The following is a 13,530-nucleotide window of genomic DNA, read 5'->3' as shown; positions in this document are numbered from 1 at the left end:
AGGGTTCAAGCGCAGAGCTGGGGTTTCTGGGTTAGGGGCAGTCCCAGCTGATTCCCCGTGCAGAGGGGCAGTGGAGGGGGTGGTAACTAAAGCCTTGGTCACTTGTGCTCATTTGCCAGGCTGGACATGGCCAAGCTCTCGGGATCTGCGTTCGTGATGCCATAGCACACACCACAGCTCACCGTAAAAACCATAAAGCAACTTCTGACGCATGGAGACAGTATTAGAAATTCTGAACCTTTAACACTTGCTGTTCAGTGAGGACAGATCTGCCTTGTTTTCTTTGCAATATTGTTTCTCTCCTCAGTGGCTTTTTTTTCTTCCCCTCCTCTTGTGAATATTGAGTTTTGGCTTGCAACACTGCGGGTTTTCTTGTCTCTGGTAAGCAGCAGGCATCTCCAAAGAATTTAATAACAGCCTTGATACAGGATTAGAGGAGGCCTGCTGGGCTGGAGGGAAATGCTGAGGTTCGTTACCATCCATGTATGGAGCAGAATTGCCCGACCCAACTTACCCGATTTGAGTACTGCATCGAGTTGTATTTGGCAGCCAGCACAGCAGAGATAACAAGCAGTATTTGCCAACAGCATCTAAGGAAAATATCCTTGTTTGTGCTAGTCGATCTGTGAATTTCACTGAAGAGTTAACCGGTTATGAGACGCGTGGAGTTATCACAGGAGCTGCGTGCGGAAGGACCACAGGAGCTAATTGCAGGACTGTTTGTACACAATTCTTTCAGAGTGAAATATGACATTTTTAGGTGGCCTTTTCAGAGATTCCTATTAAATAGCGCTGGAAGCTGCTTGAAACCGAGCTTCACAATTTGGGTAGGCTGGTTCAAGGATCATACTGTTTACATTAAAAGATATGCAACCATATCGTTAACAAGGAAATGTATCCTCTGTGAACGTGCTGGAGTGAATAGCACCTCACTTGAGCTTGGAAGCGAACTTTCCCTGCTGGAATGGGAAGAAGTATGTTAGGGAAAATCATTTTAATTGATTAATATCTATTTTTATTGCCAGCTAGATAAATGCATAGGTTTGGTGATGCTATGACTGTGGAGAGTTCTTTATGAGAACAAATACACTGTGTAAATAAAAGGTGTTTTGGTTAAGAAATACTCTATCTTTTTATGTTTGTAATAAAAGGCAAATCATGTTTGTACCTGTTATTTTGGCAGGTAGAGCAGCATTAAAAGATTGGACGTATCACAGCAGAAGAGATCAGTGTTTTTTATTGTGAAAACCAGTCTCCTCCTCAAAGGTTGCTGTATGGAGTATATATATCACTGTTCTTCATGCTTCTGCCTCCCTTGCGTACTGAATTACTGAGGCTTCAACCTCTTAGTGTTGTGGCTGCCTTGGACAAACGAAGTTATAACCTGTCACAGAGGGGCTTGAGCTTCCATGAGCTGGTGGTTTTACCCCCTCGTGCAGATTTTCAGGAGGCTGATCTCAGTTTTACAGTTTACCTTGGTAGCTTCCTCGCATAAATCTTGCAGATGGAAATTTAGGACTAGGGAATGTGGCTTTGTAGAAAGGGGAGCACTTTTACCCTCCCGGTCTCCTGTTTTCCCGTATCCCAAGCGTGTCCAGGATTCCAGCAGTTCAGGCTGCCGGCTCAGCTGCAGCCTGTGCACAGCTTGCTCCTCGAGGAGATTTATAGCTCTGTTTTAAGGAGCCTGTTCAGAGCGTGCAGGAACTTCCAGCGAAACTCTGTATTTTTACAGCTGGATGCTGGAGGTACACCGAGATGAATTCAAGACCATTTCCATACTAATCTAATGCTTCCTTGTGGCTTCTGTAGAAAACAAAGAACAACTTTGAAGGCTTCTTTTTTTCTTTAAGCCCTGTTATAGAAGTGCATTGTGGCGTTCCTGGATTAGTAACTTGTTACTTGTTTTATAAGGGGACATTTTTCATTTTTGTCTTTGAATTCCACCAGTGCTAAACGTGCCCAAGCAGTGAGCGCACGGCGCAGCCCGAGCCCGATGCCTCCCGCTTCTCCCTGTCTTCTCCCACTTTCTAACTAGCGCTTGGGATGGATTTTCCCCCCTGCTCCCGTGTTAATGGGACACGATTCCGGCAGACCTGTTGCGTAGCTCTAGGCACAGCATGGTGTGGTACCTCGCCAAATACTTCTTGTCGTTCTGGCAAGGGTTTTGAATGTATTTTGGAGCTTATTCATAGCTTCTATTTATCATAAGCATCCGGAAATAACTTGTTAAATGCTCTAGATAAATTCCTTGGCTGATTACTGGAGATGTAGAAACACCCTTTCTAGAAAGCAGTCAGCTACTTTGGGGGACTGTTAGTGTTGCCACCGATGTTTTGGAGACGGGGTCTTGTGCAGTCGGTGCTTGTCACCAATTCTGCCACATTATTCATCTTGCTGCTCCGTGGAGCTGCCATTTCTAGTTCAGGATCTCAGCAAAAATAACCTGCATTTGGCCCTTTTGAGGGCACTGGGACTTGTAGCTTGTCCTCCTACACTTCAAGCCATTTTCTTTTAGCCCTCTCTTATTTTCTAGTCTAGAAATGGTGTTCTCTGCCTGAATCTAGCTATGTTTTAGCTATTTTTTTCTGCATGAGACCAGTTAGACCAGCTACACAGGATTATCAGTAGAGTTTCTTATCCATAAGCATGAATGCTTAGATTTTGTTTGTTTTTAGCCTTACCTACCAGCTGTCGCAGATGAGCAGGGAAAGGTCTGGCTCGTGACTGATGTCCTGTCCGGTGTCACCCGTTAATCGGTGCTCCTGGCCAGTTTCCTTAGCCGGGAAGTGGCCGGGCCAGGCCTGGCCGTGTCGCCTCCGCTACTCGAATGGCTTCTGCGGAAAATAATCCTTTAAAAATAAATGTGGGCTATTTTCTGTGCGGAGGGAATCCAAGGAAACGACTGCTGACGTTGCGTGCCCGGGGCGGCACGACGGGCCCTGCCGCTGGGCGGTTCCTGTTTCACCATCCCGTTGTGAAAGTCTTGGGCAAACCTCTTGCTCTTCCTCATCTCAAGTGCAGCTAGGCACTATTTTTTGTTTGGGATACCTTAAACTTTTTTTTTTAATCTGTTATTTAGAAAAAAAAATGCTCAGAGGAAAAGTTATTTTACTGAAGGAGCTGTAGGTAGAGCGTCCTTTCCTTCTGATACTCAGGAGAGCAGTAGGTGCGTGAAGAGATGTTTAGGATGTTGCCTCAATGGCAGGGCATACCAAAAGGTGCGTCACCCTCCAAACAAGCTACTTTATCTGCTATTCACAGCCTGTTTCTCACACCAAAATTGTTTGACCGACGGGTAATTTACCCTTTTCTGAGCTCGCTGACTTCAGTATTTGAGCACTAAGTGATGCGCGGAGGGCCATGTGTTTCCTGGCACCTGAGAGCAAAACTGAACACCTGGTTTACCTGCAAGTGCAGCTAGCAAATAGTCCTTTACTCTGTCCTTATGTATCTACGTGTAATTTGAACCAACCTTATTTTTTAAAAAATTTCCTTTTGCATTAAAGAAAAGGGCAAACACATTTTGCCAGTTTTGATAGAGCCAGATGTTGGGGTGGCTCCTGCTGAGGACCGTGTTGTGCTGTCCCTTGGGGGCTGACGTTGGGTGGTGACTTCTGTGGCTGACTGTAGGTGCAGCGGTACCGGTGTCAGTGATGATCTTATTACCCTGGTCACCGGGGGGGAAAAAGCAGCAAGTTTCCCTGGTGCAAAGCACTTTCTGTGCTAGTTGCTAGCGTCGCTAAGCCCAGGGAGCATCTGAATTGCGATGAGATGAGACGTGATAGAAAAGGGGGCAAATTTCTTAAATTCTATTTATTTTGTGTGTTTGGCAGCTGCAGATACGGCCGCATTGTGTCCTCAAATAAAGCGCAGCTATGTTGGAGGAGGAGAGGAGAATCTTCCTGTTCCCACTGCAGCAATGGGAGAGGGTCTTGCCGGCCCGGCCGTGCGTCGGGATCATGCGTCGGGATCGTGCGTCGCGCTCCGAACCGGCAGGGCCTGGAGCCGCCGCGGGCACCGGGGGCTCCTGCGCGCGGGAAGGGCTCCTCAGTAAAACAGGAGGCTGACATAAAACAGCAAGACTTTATTGCCTTTTCTTCCCCTTTTTTGTCTTCTCAGGACTGCATTTTTAATTGATGCATCAGTGCCCGTAATGTTGCAAATAATTTTTTTTTCTTGTTCTTCCTTATAAGGAATTTTTCAGAGTGGGGGAAAAATCTGAGGATTTTTATTTTGGTTCCCCAGCCTGGCTTATAGAAGAGACCTGATTTTCTCTGTGCTTGCCCGGAACTTCACAATGGAAAATGTCCAACGTGTAGCAGGAGCTTCCCAGTTAGCTCGTTTACTTCTTGCTCGTTTGTGTTTTTGGAAGCCGGGCCTATAGGGCTGTAGCAAAGCCCTGAACCTGTGGCTGTTGAGATGCCTTTTAGCAGGGTCGTAGCAGGCACTGAGCCCTTCAGCTGTGCCTACACGTTGCAGTGAAGAAACATTTGCAAAGCGTTATAAACATTGCTGTTGGTGCTTCACATGTGTTTGTTTCGCTTTCCTTTTCCGCTCTCATCACTCCAGAGCACAGCTGAGGTGTCGTCTTCGTCTTTTAGGACACCTCCTTGCCTTATGAAATACCTGTTCTAGCTGGTAGGTCCGTGGCAGTCCTGTGGCTGGAGGTGTGAAGCACGCGGAGGAAAAATTTCGGCAGAATTGTGTTATATCCAGACTATCAAAAACTCACCGCAAGGTTGTTTGGTTCTGTTCATGTGGCACACTCAGCAGAGCAGAAGTTTTGTGGCAAATTTGGTTAAAATAATCTGCTATATCCTTTATTAAATATATAAATCACTTAGTTTGGGAGTTTCTTTGGTAACTTGGTCTGTTCCAGGGTAGGGAGATGACTGTTGCAGATTCCCCTTTGCAGAAGATCTGCTGGTGCTGACAGGTTGAGGAACTGATAAGAGCTTATGCTTCCTTTTTGCTAATGCAGAGGTAGTGTCCTTCCCAATATTATTGCTATATGCTTTGGAATTAATGGTAGAAGCACTTGGTAATGTACATGCTTGAATATTTCAGGCAGCTTGGAGAACTGGAGAGCATGTGTACTCTTCTAAAAAGATTATTTTTTCAAATGTAAGTGCTGCTTTGGTTATTCAGCAAATAGAAGACAGTAATCTTTAGACTGCTTTCCGTGTCAAGGAAGCTACAGACCCTGGCTATGCCTAATTATAATGTTTGTCCCAAATATACACTGCAAATACAGTGTGGATTTGTTTTGGAATTGCCTAGAAATATTCAGCATTTCTAAATGGCTTCCTGCAGAAGTCCCAGGTAGCCGGTTGTGGTGGGGGGTAGGAGGCATCTGGGCATTTTATCCTTTCTGTGACTCCTTGGGAATCCCAGACTCCCCAGTAAGACGACTCCGGCTGATGTCCCCGGCTCCATTGGGCCTAATAAGTCACTGTCGAGCCCGGCAAGAGGCTTGGAAGGCGACTTGGGCGCTCGCCCTCCGGCCGGCTGCGCAGCACGGGGAGGACTTAGTGCACACAGATGTATTGCTGGTCTCTCTGCTTTGCACAGGTCTGTTTTCCTCAGTCGCTCAAGGAGGGAAACGGTCCAGATGCCTCGGAGTTTGGTTCGTTAGGAGGCAGTAAAGCCTGTGTGAAACGCACGGGACGGAGCGGAAGGCAGAGCCCAGCGCCCTCACCCACAGCAGAACAAGCGGCTGAGAGGAGAAGGATCAGTAAGGAAAGTGCTTCAGTATGTAGGACACTGAATCCAAAGAAGTTTCCGTTAACCCAGTAATGATCATATAGCATTGCAAAATAAAATCAGATTGCAGTTTTCCTAGGTGTTTTTACATCAGTCGCTTCCCTGCCTTCCCTTGGACCCGTGCAGAGCAGTCGCACTGCGCAGCGAGGCGGACTTGGCTGTGTGGCGTAGCGCCCGCGCGAGGCTGAGTGCAGGTACCGGGGCTGAACAGTGCCCATGTGGGACTTTATTCCTCTAGCTGGAAGCCCAAAACCTCGTTAACACTGTGGGTGTTAGTGGAGCATCTATTAAGAACGTTGTTGCATTAAAAGCTTTCTGTCTTGTACTGGCAACTTGCCCTCGTCGCTAATTTTTACCCCAGCATTGCTGTCCTGAATTACCTATTGCAAAAGGAATTCCTTAAAAAATGCTCATTAGACTTTCTCAGTCAATATACCTCTCCATGAACAAATCCCATTTTATGTTGCATTTCAGGTAATTTATGGGAGAAGAGCAGAAACTTCTCTTTGCCCTTCAAAACCGTGTGCTTACCCCAGGATCAAGCTACGTTTTGATGTCAGCGTTCACGATGCTGTAACTCGAATACTAATTTTCCCGTTTTGTTTCTTTTAAAGCAAATGGTTATGAGCCTTAGAGTTTCTGAACTGCAAGTGCTTCTGGGTTACGCGGGGAGGAACAAGCACGGCCGAAAGCACGAACTTCTCACGAAAGCACTGCACTTGTTAAAGGCTGGCTGCAGCCCCGCCGTCCAAATGAAAATCAAAGAACTCTATAGGCGAAGGTTCCCGCAGAAGATCATGACGCCCGCAGACCTGTCCCTCCCCGCCGTGCACTCGAGCTCCATGCCAGCAACCTTGTCTCCGTCTACCATTCCACAGCTCGGCTACGACGGGCACCCCGCGACGTCGCCGCTGCTTCCCGTTTCGCTTCTGGGACCTAAACATGAACTGGAACTCCCCCATCTCACGTCTGCGCTCCACCCTGTCCATCCCGACATCAAACTTCAAAAATTACCTTTTTATGACTTGTTGGATGAGCTGATAAAGCCTACCAGCCTAGGTAAGGCAACAAGCGCTGTGATAACAATTTTTGAAAACTTTTTAGGAGCGGTGGATAAATTTCAGCAGCCTGGTATTATCCAGTTAAATATTGCATCATACCAGTGTTTAGAGAATTGCTATTTTTGGTAACTTTTGGAACAGATTGTTCTACAGCACATGGAGAGACATCTTACGTAACACTCATTAGTTGCTCTAGCTGAGCTACTAAGTATGGTTCAAAGTTCCACTGTATTCGAGGGGTGAGTTTGACAAGGAGCAAACCAAACTTCAGAAAATGAGGCTTTAGTGAAAATAGAAACTATTGAAAGCAGGCAGTTAAACCACAGCATTTAATGATAATAATGATAAAAAAAATAATAAAGCAAACCCAAGAAATTTTGTCTATGCTATGAAAGAATGTCAGGCTGGATGTCTGCTGTGATCCTTTATGGCCCGAGTTTAGGAACGTTTCTGGTTCTTTGCTGTTTTGGCTATTTTTTTCCTCTTTTAAATTATCTTTTTGTATTAACAAATAATAAAAAAAAAACTTGCGTAGCTGCTGAGAATATTCTGCTGCTTACTGAGTGTTATATAATAACGTGTGATCTTTCTGGCTCTGAGTCCGCATAGCACTTAAGAGCGTGGCTAACTTTTAATGCTCTTAAATGCTGCTTAAATACAATAGTGCCGTTGATTTCTGGAGGGGCTGCCTGCGCATTGGATGGTTCTGCTGTTCCGAAACCCTGGAAAAGAGCCACTTTGAGACTAGCAGGAGGAGGGTATTTTTAAGGGCAGATACGGGTGGGTGAACGAGGAGACGGGGCTTTGGGAAAGAGGAGCCTTGTAAACGGAACCGAGCAAATAATTTCCATTAATAGCCTGGACTGCTGCGGGGTGAAGGAGGCCCGACGGGTGCGTGGTGGTCTGCAGGCCTCACAAGTGGGATCCCCTGAGCAGTTGGCTGCATATTTTTTGTTTGTTTGTTTTAACGTGTTAAGATTGAGATGTTAAAAGGAAAAGAGAGAGCAGCTCGTAATCTCCCGAGTAAGCTGCGCTCCCTTATGGCTCAGATACTCCTTTAAGAGCTATAGTATGTGTATTTAGCTTTAGTCTAAAATCTAATTGATTAATAAGCATTCCAGGTGGTGCTGGTGGTTCAGGATAATTAGGTACTCAGCATGTGTCTCATCACTTTTATAATATAAATACTTTTTAAAAAAGGTATAATTTCAGTAAGACATTCCGGGGCAGGAATACGGTATGCAGTTATTCCTCGATGTGGTCAGAACACTTCGCTGTCAGCTTCACGCCTGACAAACCAGTCCTAAATGATGAGATCATAATTCACTCTCCATCATGTCTTATTGCTTAAGAAGTTTATATACAGTGGGATATTTTTCCCCTTTGTGGACTCACAGACTGTCAGGGTAAGAAAATAGAAGCAGCTGAAATTCCAGGTGCATTTAAGCACTGCTTGTCCTTTAAGCTAGTAACTTAGGGATACGTTTGGGTTCGTGGTTTACGTGTGTGTCCTGTGCTGTCCTTTTGCTTTGCTTATCTGTAGCAGTACTATTGAAACCATATTTTTCATATGCTTGTTGTGGGAGAGAGAGCATCCGTGTCCATGCAAGTCAAACATCTGTATTGATTTCTTTTTGTAGTGGTAAGTAATGTTGGTACAGGGTATAAAATCACTAAACACAAATGTTATGAGGATATTTTAAAGTGATTAATGTAGATGCTAATGAAAAAAGGACAAAAAAAAATCCAACATTGGATTAATAGTCAACAATACGCAGTTTTTTATATACTTTCAAAAGAACTTAAAGAAATTTTGTATACAGGTCAACAGTTTTAAATGTAAATAATGTGGACTTATTTCTCTAATTACAGAATACAAAGAAAAAGCTTTGGTTAAATTTATCCATTGATGCAGTTACTGGTACTCAAACTGAAAACAGTGTTGAAGGCCTTGCTGAATATTTGCCTGGGACGGTTTGGGCATTCTGCTCTGTGCTGCAGACAGTGTGGGTTTGGCATTTAAACGTCGAGCTTCCAGGTTCTCCGACTTTGTTTTCAAATGGCTGGAGCATCCTGCAGCCCCTCCAAGCCTCTCCGTGGCATCTGGCCGCCCCGGAGGGGCTCCCGCTTGCGTTTCCTCCCCGGATCCCTCGCAGAGGATGCAAAACTTGGGCTTCGCTCTTTCCCTCCAACAGAACAACTTGATGCCCTTGTCTGGGAGTTTTAATGATGACCTCCCAGCTTAAAGCAGAACCTGTTGGTGGGCTCTGGAATTGCTAAATTGGGAGAGGGAGAAGCAATCGGGGAGAAAAGCAATAATTTGAGAACCCTCTGGGGAAGGGAGCTGCACAGCAGGGCCCTTGATCATGCCTTCTGTACCCAAACATTTCCATAGGCTGATAGTACCCAGCTAATGTGAAAAACAGCTGAGGAAAACAAATTTGCTAACTCTTATTTTGAATGGCAAGAACAAAAGGAGGAAATGGATGTTACCTTCTCGCACTTGTTTCCCCAAAACACAGCTCTGCGCAGTGGTGAAAGCCACGCAGAGCTTGGGCCATCCATTCCTGTTGAGGAGCCTTGCTTTGGCTCGCTGGAAAACGTGAAGCTGCAACATTGGGGAAATCTGTCCCGGCTCCGTGGAGCTGTGAAGCTTGATCCCTGTTTTATTGGCCTTTCTGCCTTGCAAAGCACCAGCATTGGATGTTCTTGCACACGAGTCAGTCGGGAGAGCTCTGTGTGTGTCCTCGGTGTAAGTTGGTGGGTAAATCTGCACAGCTCTGACGACAAGCGGTGCCTTGAAGTGCGGGTGTGTTTATTAAAAGCACTTCAGTTTTTTCTTTGAAAGAAAATGTCTCCTATTTGGCCTTACTGACAAAACCGAACAATGTGTGAACGCCACCTTACTAATGCTGCTTAAAAAATATTATTATTAATAGTATCACCTTTGGATAGGAGAATTATTGTTTGTTGGCTTCTTGAGTAAAACCACAACTTTCATTTAAAGTCTTCCCGTTTTCAGTCTTCAGCATATGGACTCTGCAAGCTGGTTGTTAAACTTGGGGCCAATTTTCTAAAAGTAAGTCCTGACACAGAGATAAGATCTCTTTTGTGCGACGAAATGTGTTTACTATGAGATGATTAACTGAGGTCCAAAATTCTGCCAGCTTATTAAGGAAGAGACATTAGATACTCAAACAACATCCTTTAAAATACTTCTTGTTATGCAGCATATGTCATTTGTAATTGCTTTAGCTATGTAGTTGTTACAAAAAACATTGTAACTAGGTTACGGGTCTTTGGTTACCTGTTAGTAACTGGAAATTAAACTTTCCTTTTCAATTTAAAAGGTTAAAGAGGCCGGGGGCTATGCTGCTCTTTTAAAATTGCCTGAGCAGCGCAGGGATATTCATCCTGCAATTTGCTGTGCTTCAGTTGTTAAGAGATGTTTAATGCTTCATTGGAACTTAGATCTGAGCTGTGGAAATCAGGATTTCTACCTACGTGCTGCAGCCTCCTGGAAAGAGGAGGGGAAAGTCAGGCTTTCCAAGAAGCTGGAATACCGTTTATACGGAAAGCGTTGCCGGGCCCCGGGTCCTTCTCCACCAAGCGATGTCTACAGTGGTTCTACTGAGGCTTGTCTTGATCTACTTACATTTTTTATTTAATTTCCTAGTCTGTGGGCCCTGATAATGGTATGTCCAGTAAAGCCGAGTTTCATTTCTGGGGCCTGTCATGAAGAAAACGGTTGAGAGAATTCCGCACTTGCAAATCCACGTTTGTGCTTCTGATCTGCACCTCCCCTGAGGCTTCCTTCTCGAGCAGGATCCATCAGGGTTACGTGGACGTGCCGCGTGTCTGGTCTGATCTTGCAGCAAATCTGACCAAAATCCTTAGGGCGACCGTAGTTCGAGTTACGACGATTAAACAGTTAATTCAACGCACTTGGAAATCTAGTTTGGAAGTTATAAAAGTTTTGCTTGGCAGGTCTTTTCCCCTTTCATATAGCAGCAAGCTGATCTATTGCTCTGCGCAGTCCCCCCCCTGGTTTATATGGAAGTCAGGCTTTTACTGTGTGTTTGTTTTTCTAAATGCACTTTGTGGGAGGAAGTTCAACAAAACCCTGTTCTGGGCTCGGGCTCAGCTCCCCCACTTCCGCTTGTGCAGCTTTGGGTTGTGCAACACCGAGCTGAACTCTCAGCTCCGCTCCGGCCCCGGGCTGCAACTGAGCTGCTCTGCTTGGCTGCAGCTTTTATTTGCATGCGGTACGCCTCAAATTCACATATAAAGAAGAAATTTTCCATAGGCCTGAGCCTGTTTCTCTTAAGTATGAGGTAGTTTTAACCAACTCTGCAGCTGTTTTGCTACGAGAAAAGAAGTATAATTTATTACCGCTCACTTTAGCAGATTGCACAGGCTGCCGCTGCTTGGAACTGAGGTCCCCTGCATCCCAGGACACGGCGGTGTCCGGACGTTTTCAGACAGAGCTGCTCCGGTGAACGGTCTGGACAGCAGCTCTGCTTCCCAGGACCCAGCTGGGGTAGGATTGGAGCCCTTAGTAGAAGGAATTATGGAAAATGATGTGTTTGGCTCAAAGCAGTTAGCGACCAGTGAACCGCTCTGCGCTCAAGAGCACCGTCCCTTTCCCATGGGGATGGCCGCAGTGTCTGCCTGGCCTCAGGGCTGTTGTGATACCTGTTTTTCAGATTTCCAAATGTAACCGAGACGTTCATATCACGTAGGTGTTGGAAAGGCTGCTGGGGTGGGGAAGACTCGTAACTTCAGAGCCTTTCAGCTTCCTTTACGGTGTGGGTTATGCTGATCACAGGAGTGATCTTCGTATGGACTCTGCCATCCAATCGCACATTTAAACCTTTTTTTTGCTTCAATTTTAAGATGCCATTGCTATTTTTAAACCCGTCGCTTTTTGCAGACTAAAATGACTGTGGGCCTTATTATCAGAGTGCCCCTGCAGAGACGTAGCTTTTCAGTGCTGTTCGTGCAAGGTGCTTCTGTGCTTCGAGGAATGGAAGCGAAAATCCTCAAGCCCGGATGGCAACACTTGAGTTACGTGATGTGTAGTTGGGTGTCTAAATAAATTAAATGGTTCTTAACTCACTTGAGGATGCTGGGTAGCTGCAGGTCCTTTTCATTCTGTGAGGTTCCTAATGGCTCCCTGCTCCTGGAAAACCAAGCTATTTAAGTTTAGATGCTGAAGAAAGACTTGGGGATCCTAACTGCATTACTTCTGTTTGGATTTTTTCCCCCTGTGCTACGTAGCAGTCTTGGGAGGGGAGTCCGAGTGGATGATGGTTTAGACGGATCATTCGGCCGCCGCTGCTCAGTGCTCGGAGGTGGCACCGGCACGGCGCAAGGGACACGTTTCTGCACCCCGCCAGCAAGTCGTGCAAGGGCCATGGTCCGGTTTAACCTGGAAAGGTGCTGGGTGGAAGCGTGGAGTGTATCCGTACCCGGTGGTGGGTAGCACATACCCATGTGGGCTGTGGGAATAGCGGAAAGGCCTGGGAATGCCCGTGGCGGAGCAGCCCCGGCAGGACCTTGAGACAGGGAGGGAGCAGGAGAGCCCGGGCCGGAACGGTTGGCCGGGAGCTGGCCCTTACTGCAGGTCTTCAGAAACGGTCAGAGCTCCAAAATGCCCTAATCTGCTGCCCGTTTTTTTTTTTTTTTAACAAGTACATAAATTTCTGTCCAGTTGCACTGTTTCCACTTGATCTGTTTATATAGTGTATCATGAAGAGTAATAAAATACGTAATATTTATGAATTAATTGTAGCCCTTGGAGTATTTCCAAGGTATTTTCCTATATATACGTTTAGGCACCATTTCAGATAAGCGTTTTTCCTTCTCCTTGCTCCCTGCCTTTTCCACCCGTAGCAGAGCTATGCAGTTAGTTGGGAGCGCTAACTGTTCAAGCCCGTTTGTGTAACTCATTTATTAATTGCAATAGGCTGATGAGAACCTCAATGGAGGTTTTCAGCTGTCTCGAGGGCCGCCCTGGCAGTGCAGGGTGCCCCTGCACCCCGGGAAGCGCTCGGGAGCCAGTCACCGCCGCAAGGGAAGCGGGTGACAACAGGGGCTGCGAGGCCGGGGCGGTGGGAAGGCGACGTTGACACTGAAATACTTGTTACCTTGGAACTTCCTAAATGGTGGTGGCTTTAAAAGGGCACTGATGCCCTCCTGGGATGGCGTTGGCTCCGGAGCAGCGGCTCTCTGCCCGGGCAGCTCTCGCGGGGGCCTCCGGCCTCGTCGTTCCTTTGCCATCGTGCAAAGGAACCCGTCTCTGAGCTCCCCGTTACCGAGAGCTCTGTGTGTCTAGGACTGTACTGCGAGTTCACTGGCTTCTCTTGCAGTTTACCATCATTCAAAGCCTGTCTGAAATTGTAACTTCTTAAAAGGATGCAGGAATTTGGTCTTAACTTGCAACCTGCATCTTAACATTTCAGTAGCAATGCTTAGAAGAGGACTGGATGTGACTCAGTGCAGCATCTTCTGCTGCATTAAAACAAGAAAAAAGCAAAATGGCTCTGTCGTAACAAAACAAGGGGGAAGATGTGTTTATACAGGAATTACCTAAGTGTTTGGTGACAATTTCTATGATGGTTAGTTTTTTGGGATTAATGTTCTGATAAATTTAACTGATCAAAATTATGTACTGTATCAGCTTGATCAATAAGCAACTAGGCAT

The 13,530-nt window shown here is 46.0% G+C and overlaps 1 protein-coding gene across 2 annotated transcripts in view; it reads left to right on the top strand.

Annotated features, from left to right (window-relative positions):
• Window positions 1–13,530, top strand: part of PIAS1 (protein inhibitor of activated STAT 1) — a 50,914-nt gene that overhangs the window by 15,697 nt on the left and 21,687 nt on the right. For both annotated transcript variants that reach the window (XM_088533817.1, XM_088533882.1), the window contains exon 2: window positions 6,378–6,822. In XM_088533817.1, the coding sequence (XP_088389943.1) occupies window positions 6,378–6,822 (445 nt within the window). The remainder of the gene's footprint in view (window positions 1–6,377; window positions 6,823–13,530) is intronic.

Source organism: Tinamus guttatus, unplaced genomic scaffold (genome assembly GCF_059628265.1).
Source record: "Tinamus guttatus ecotype Peru unplaced genomic scaffold, ASM5962826v1 Tinamus_guttatus_pri_ptg000004l, whole genome shotgun sequence".
NCBI lineage: Eukaryota > Metazoa > Chordata > Aves > Tinamiformes > Tinamidae > Tinamus > Tinamus guttatus.
Note: the sequence above shows the minus strand (reverse complement) of the source record. Positions and strands in the feature narration are given on the sequence as shown.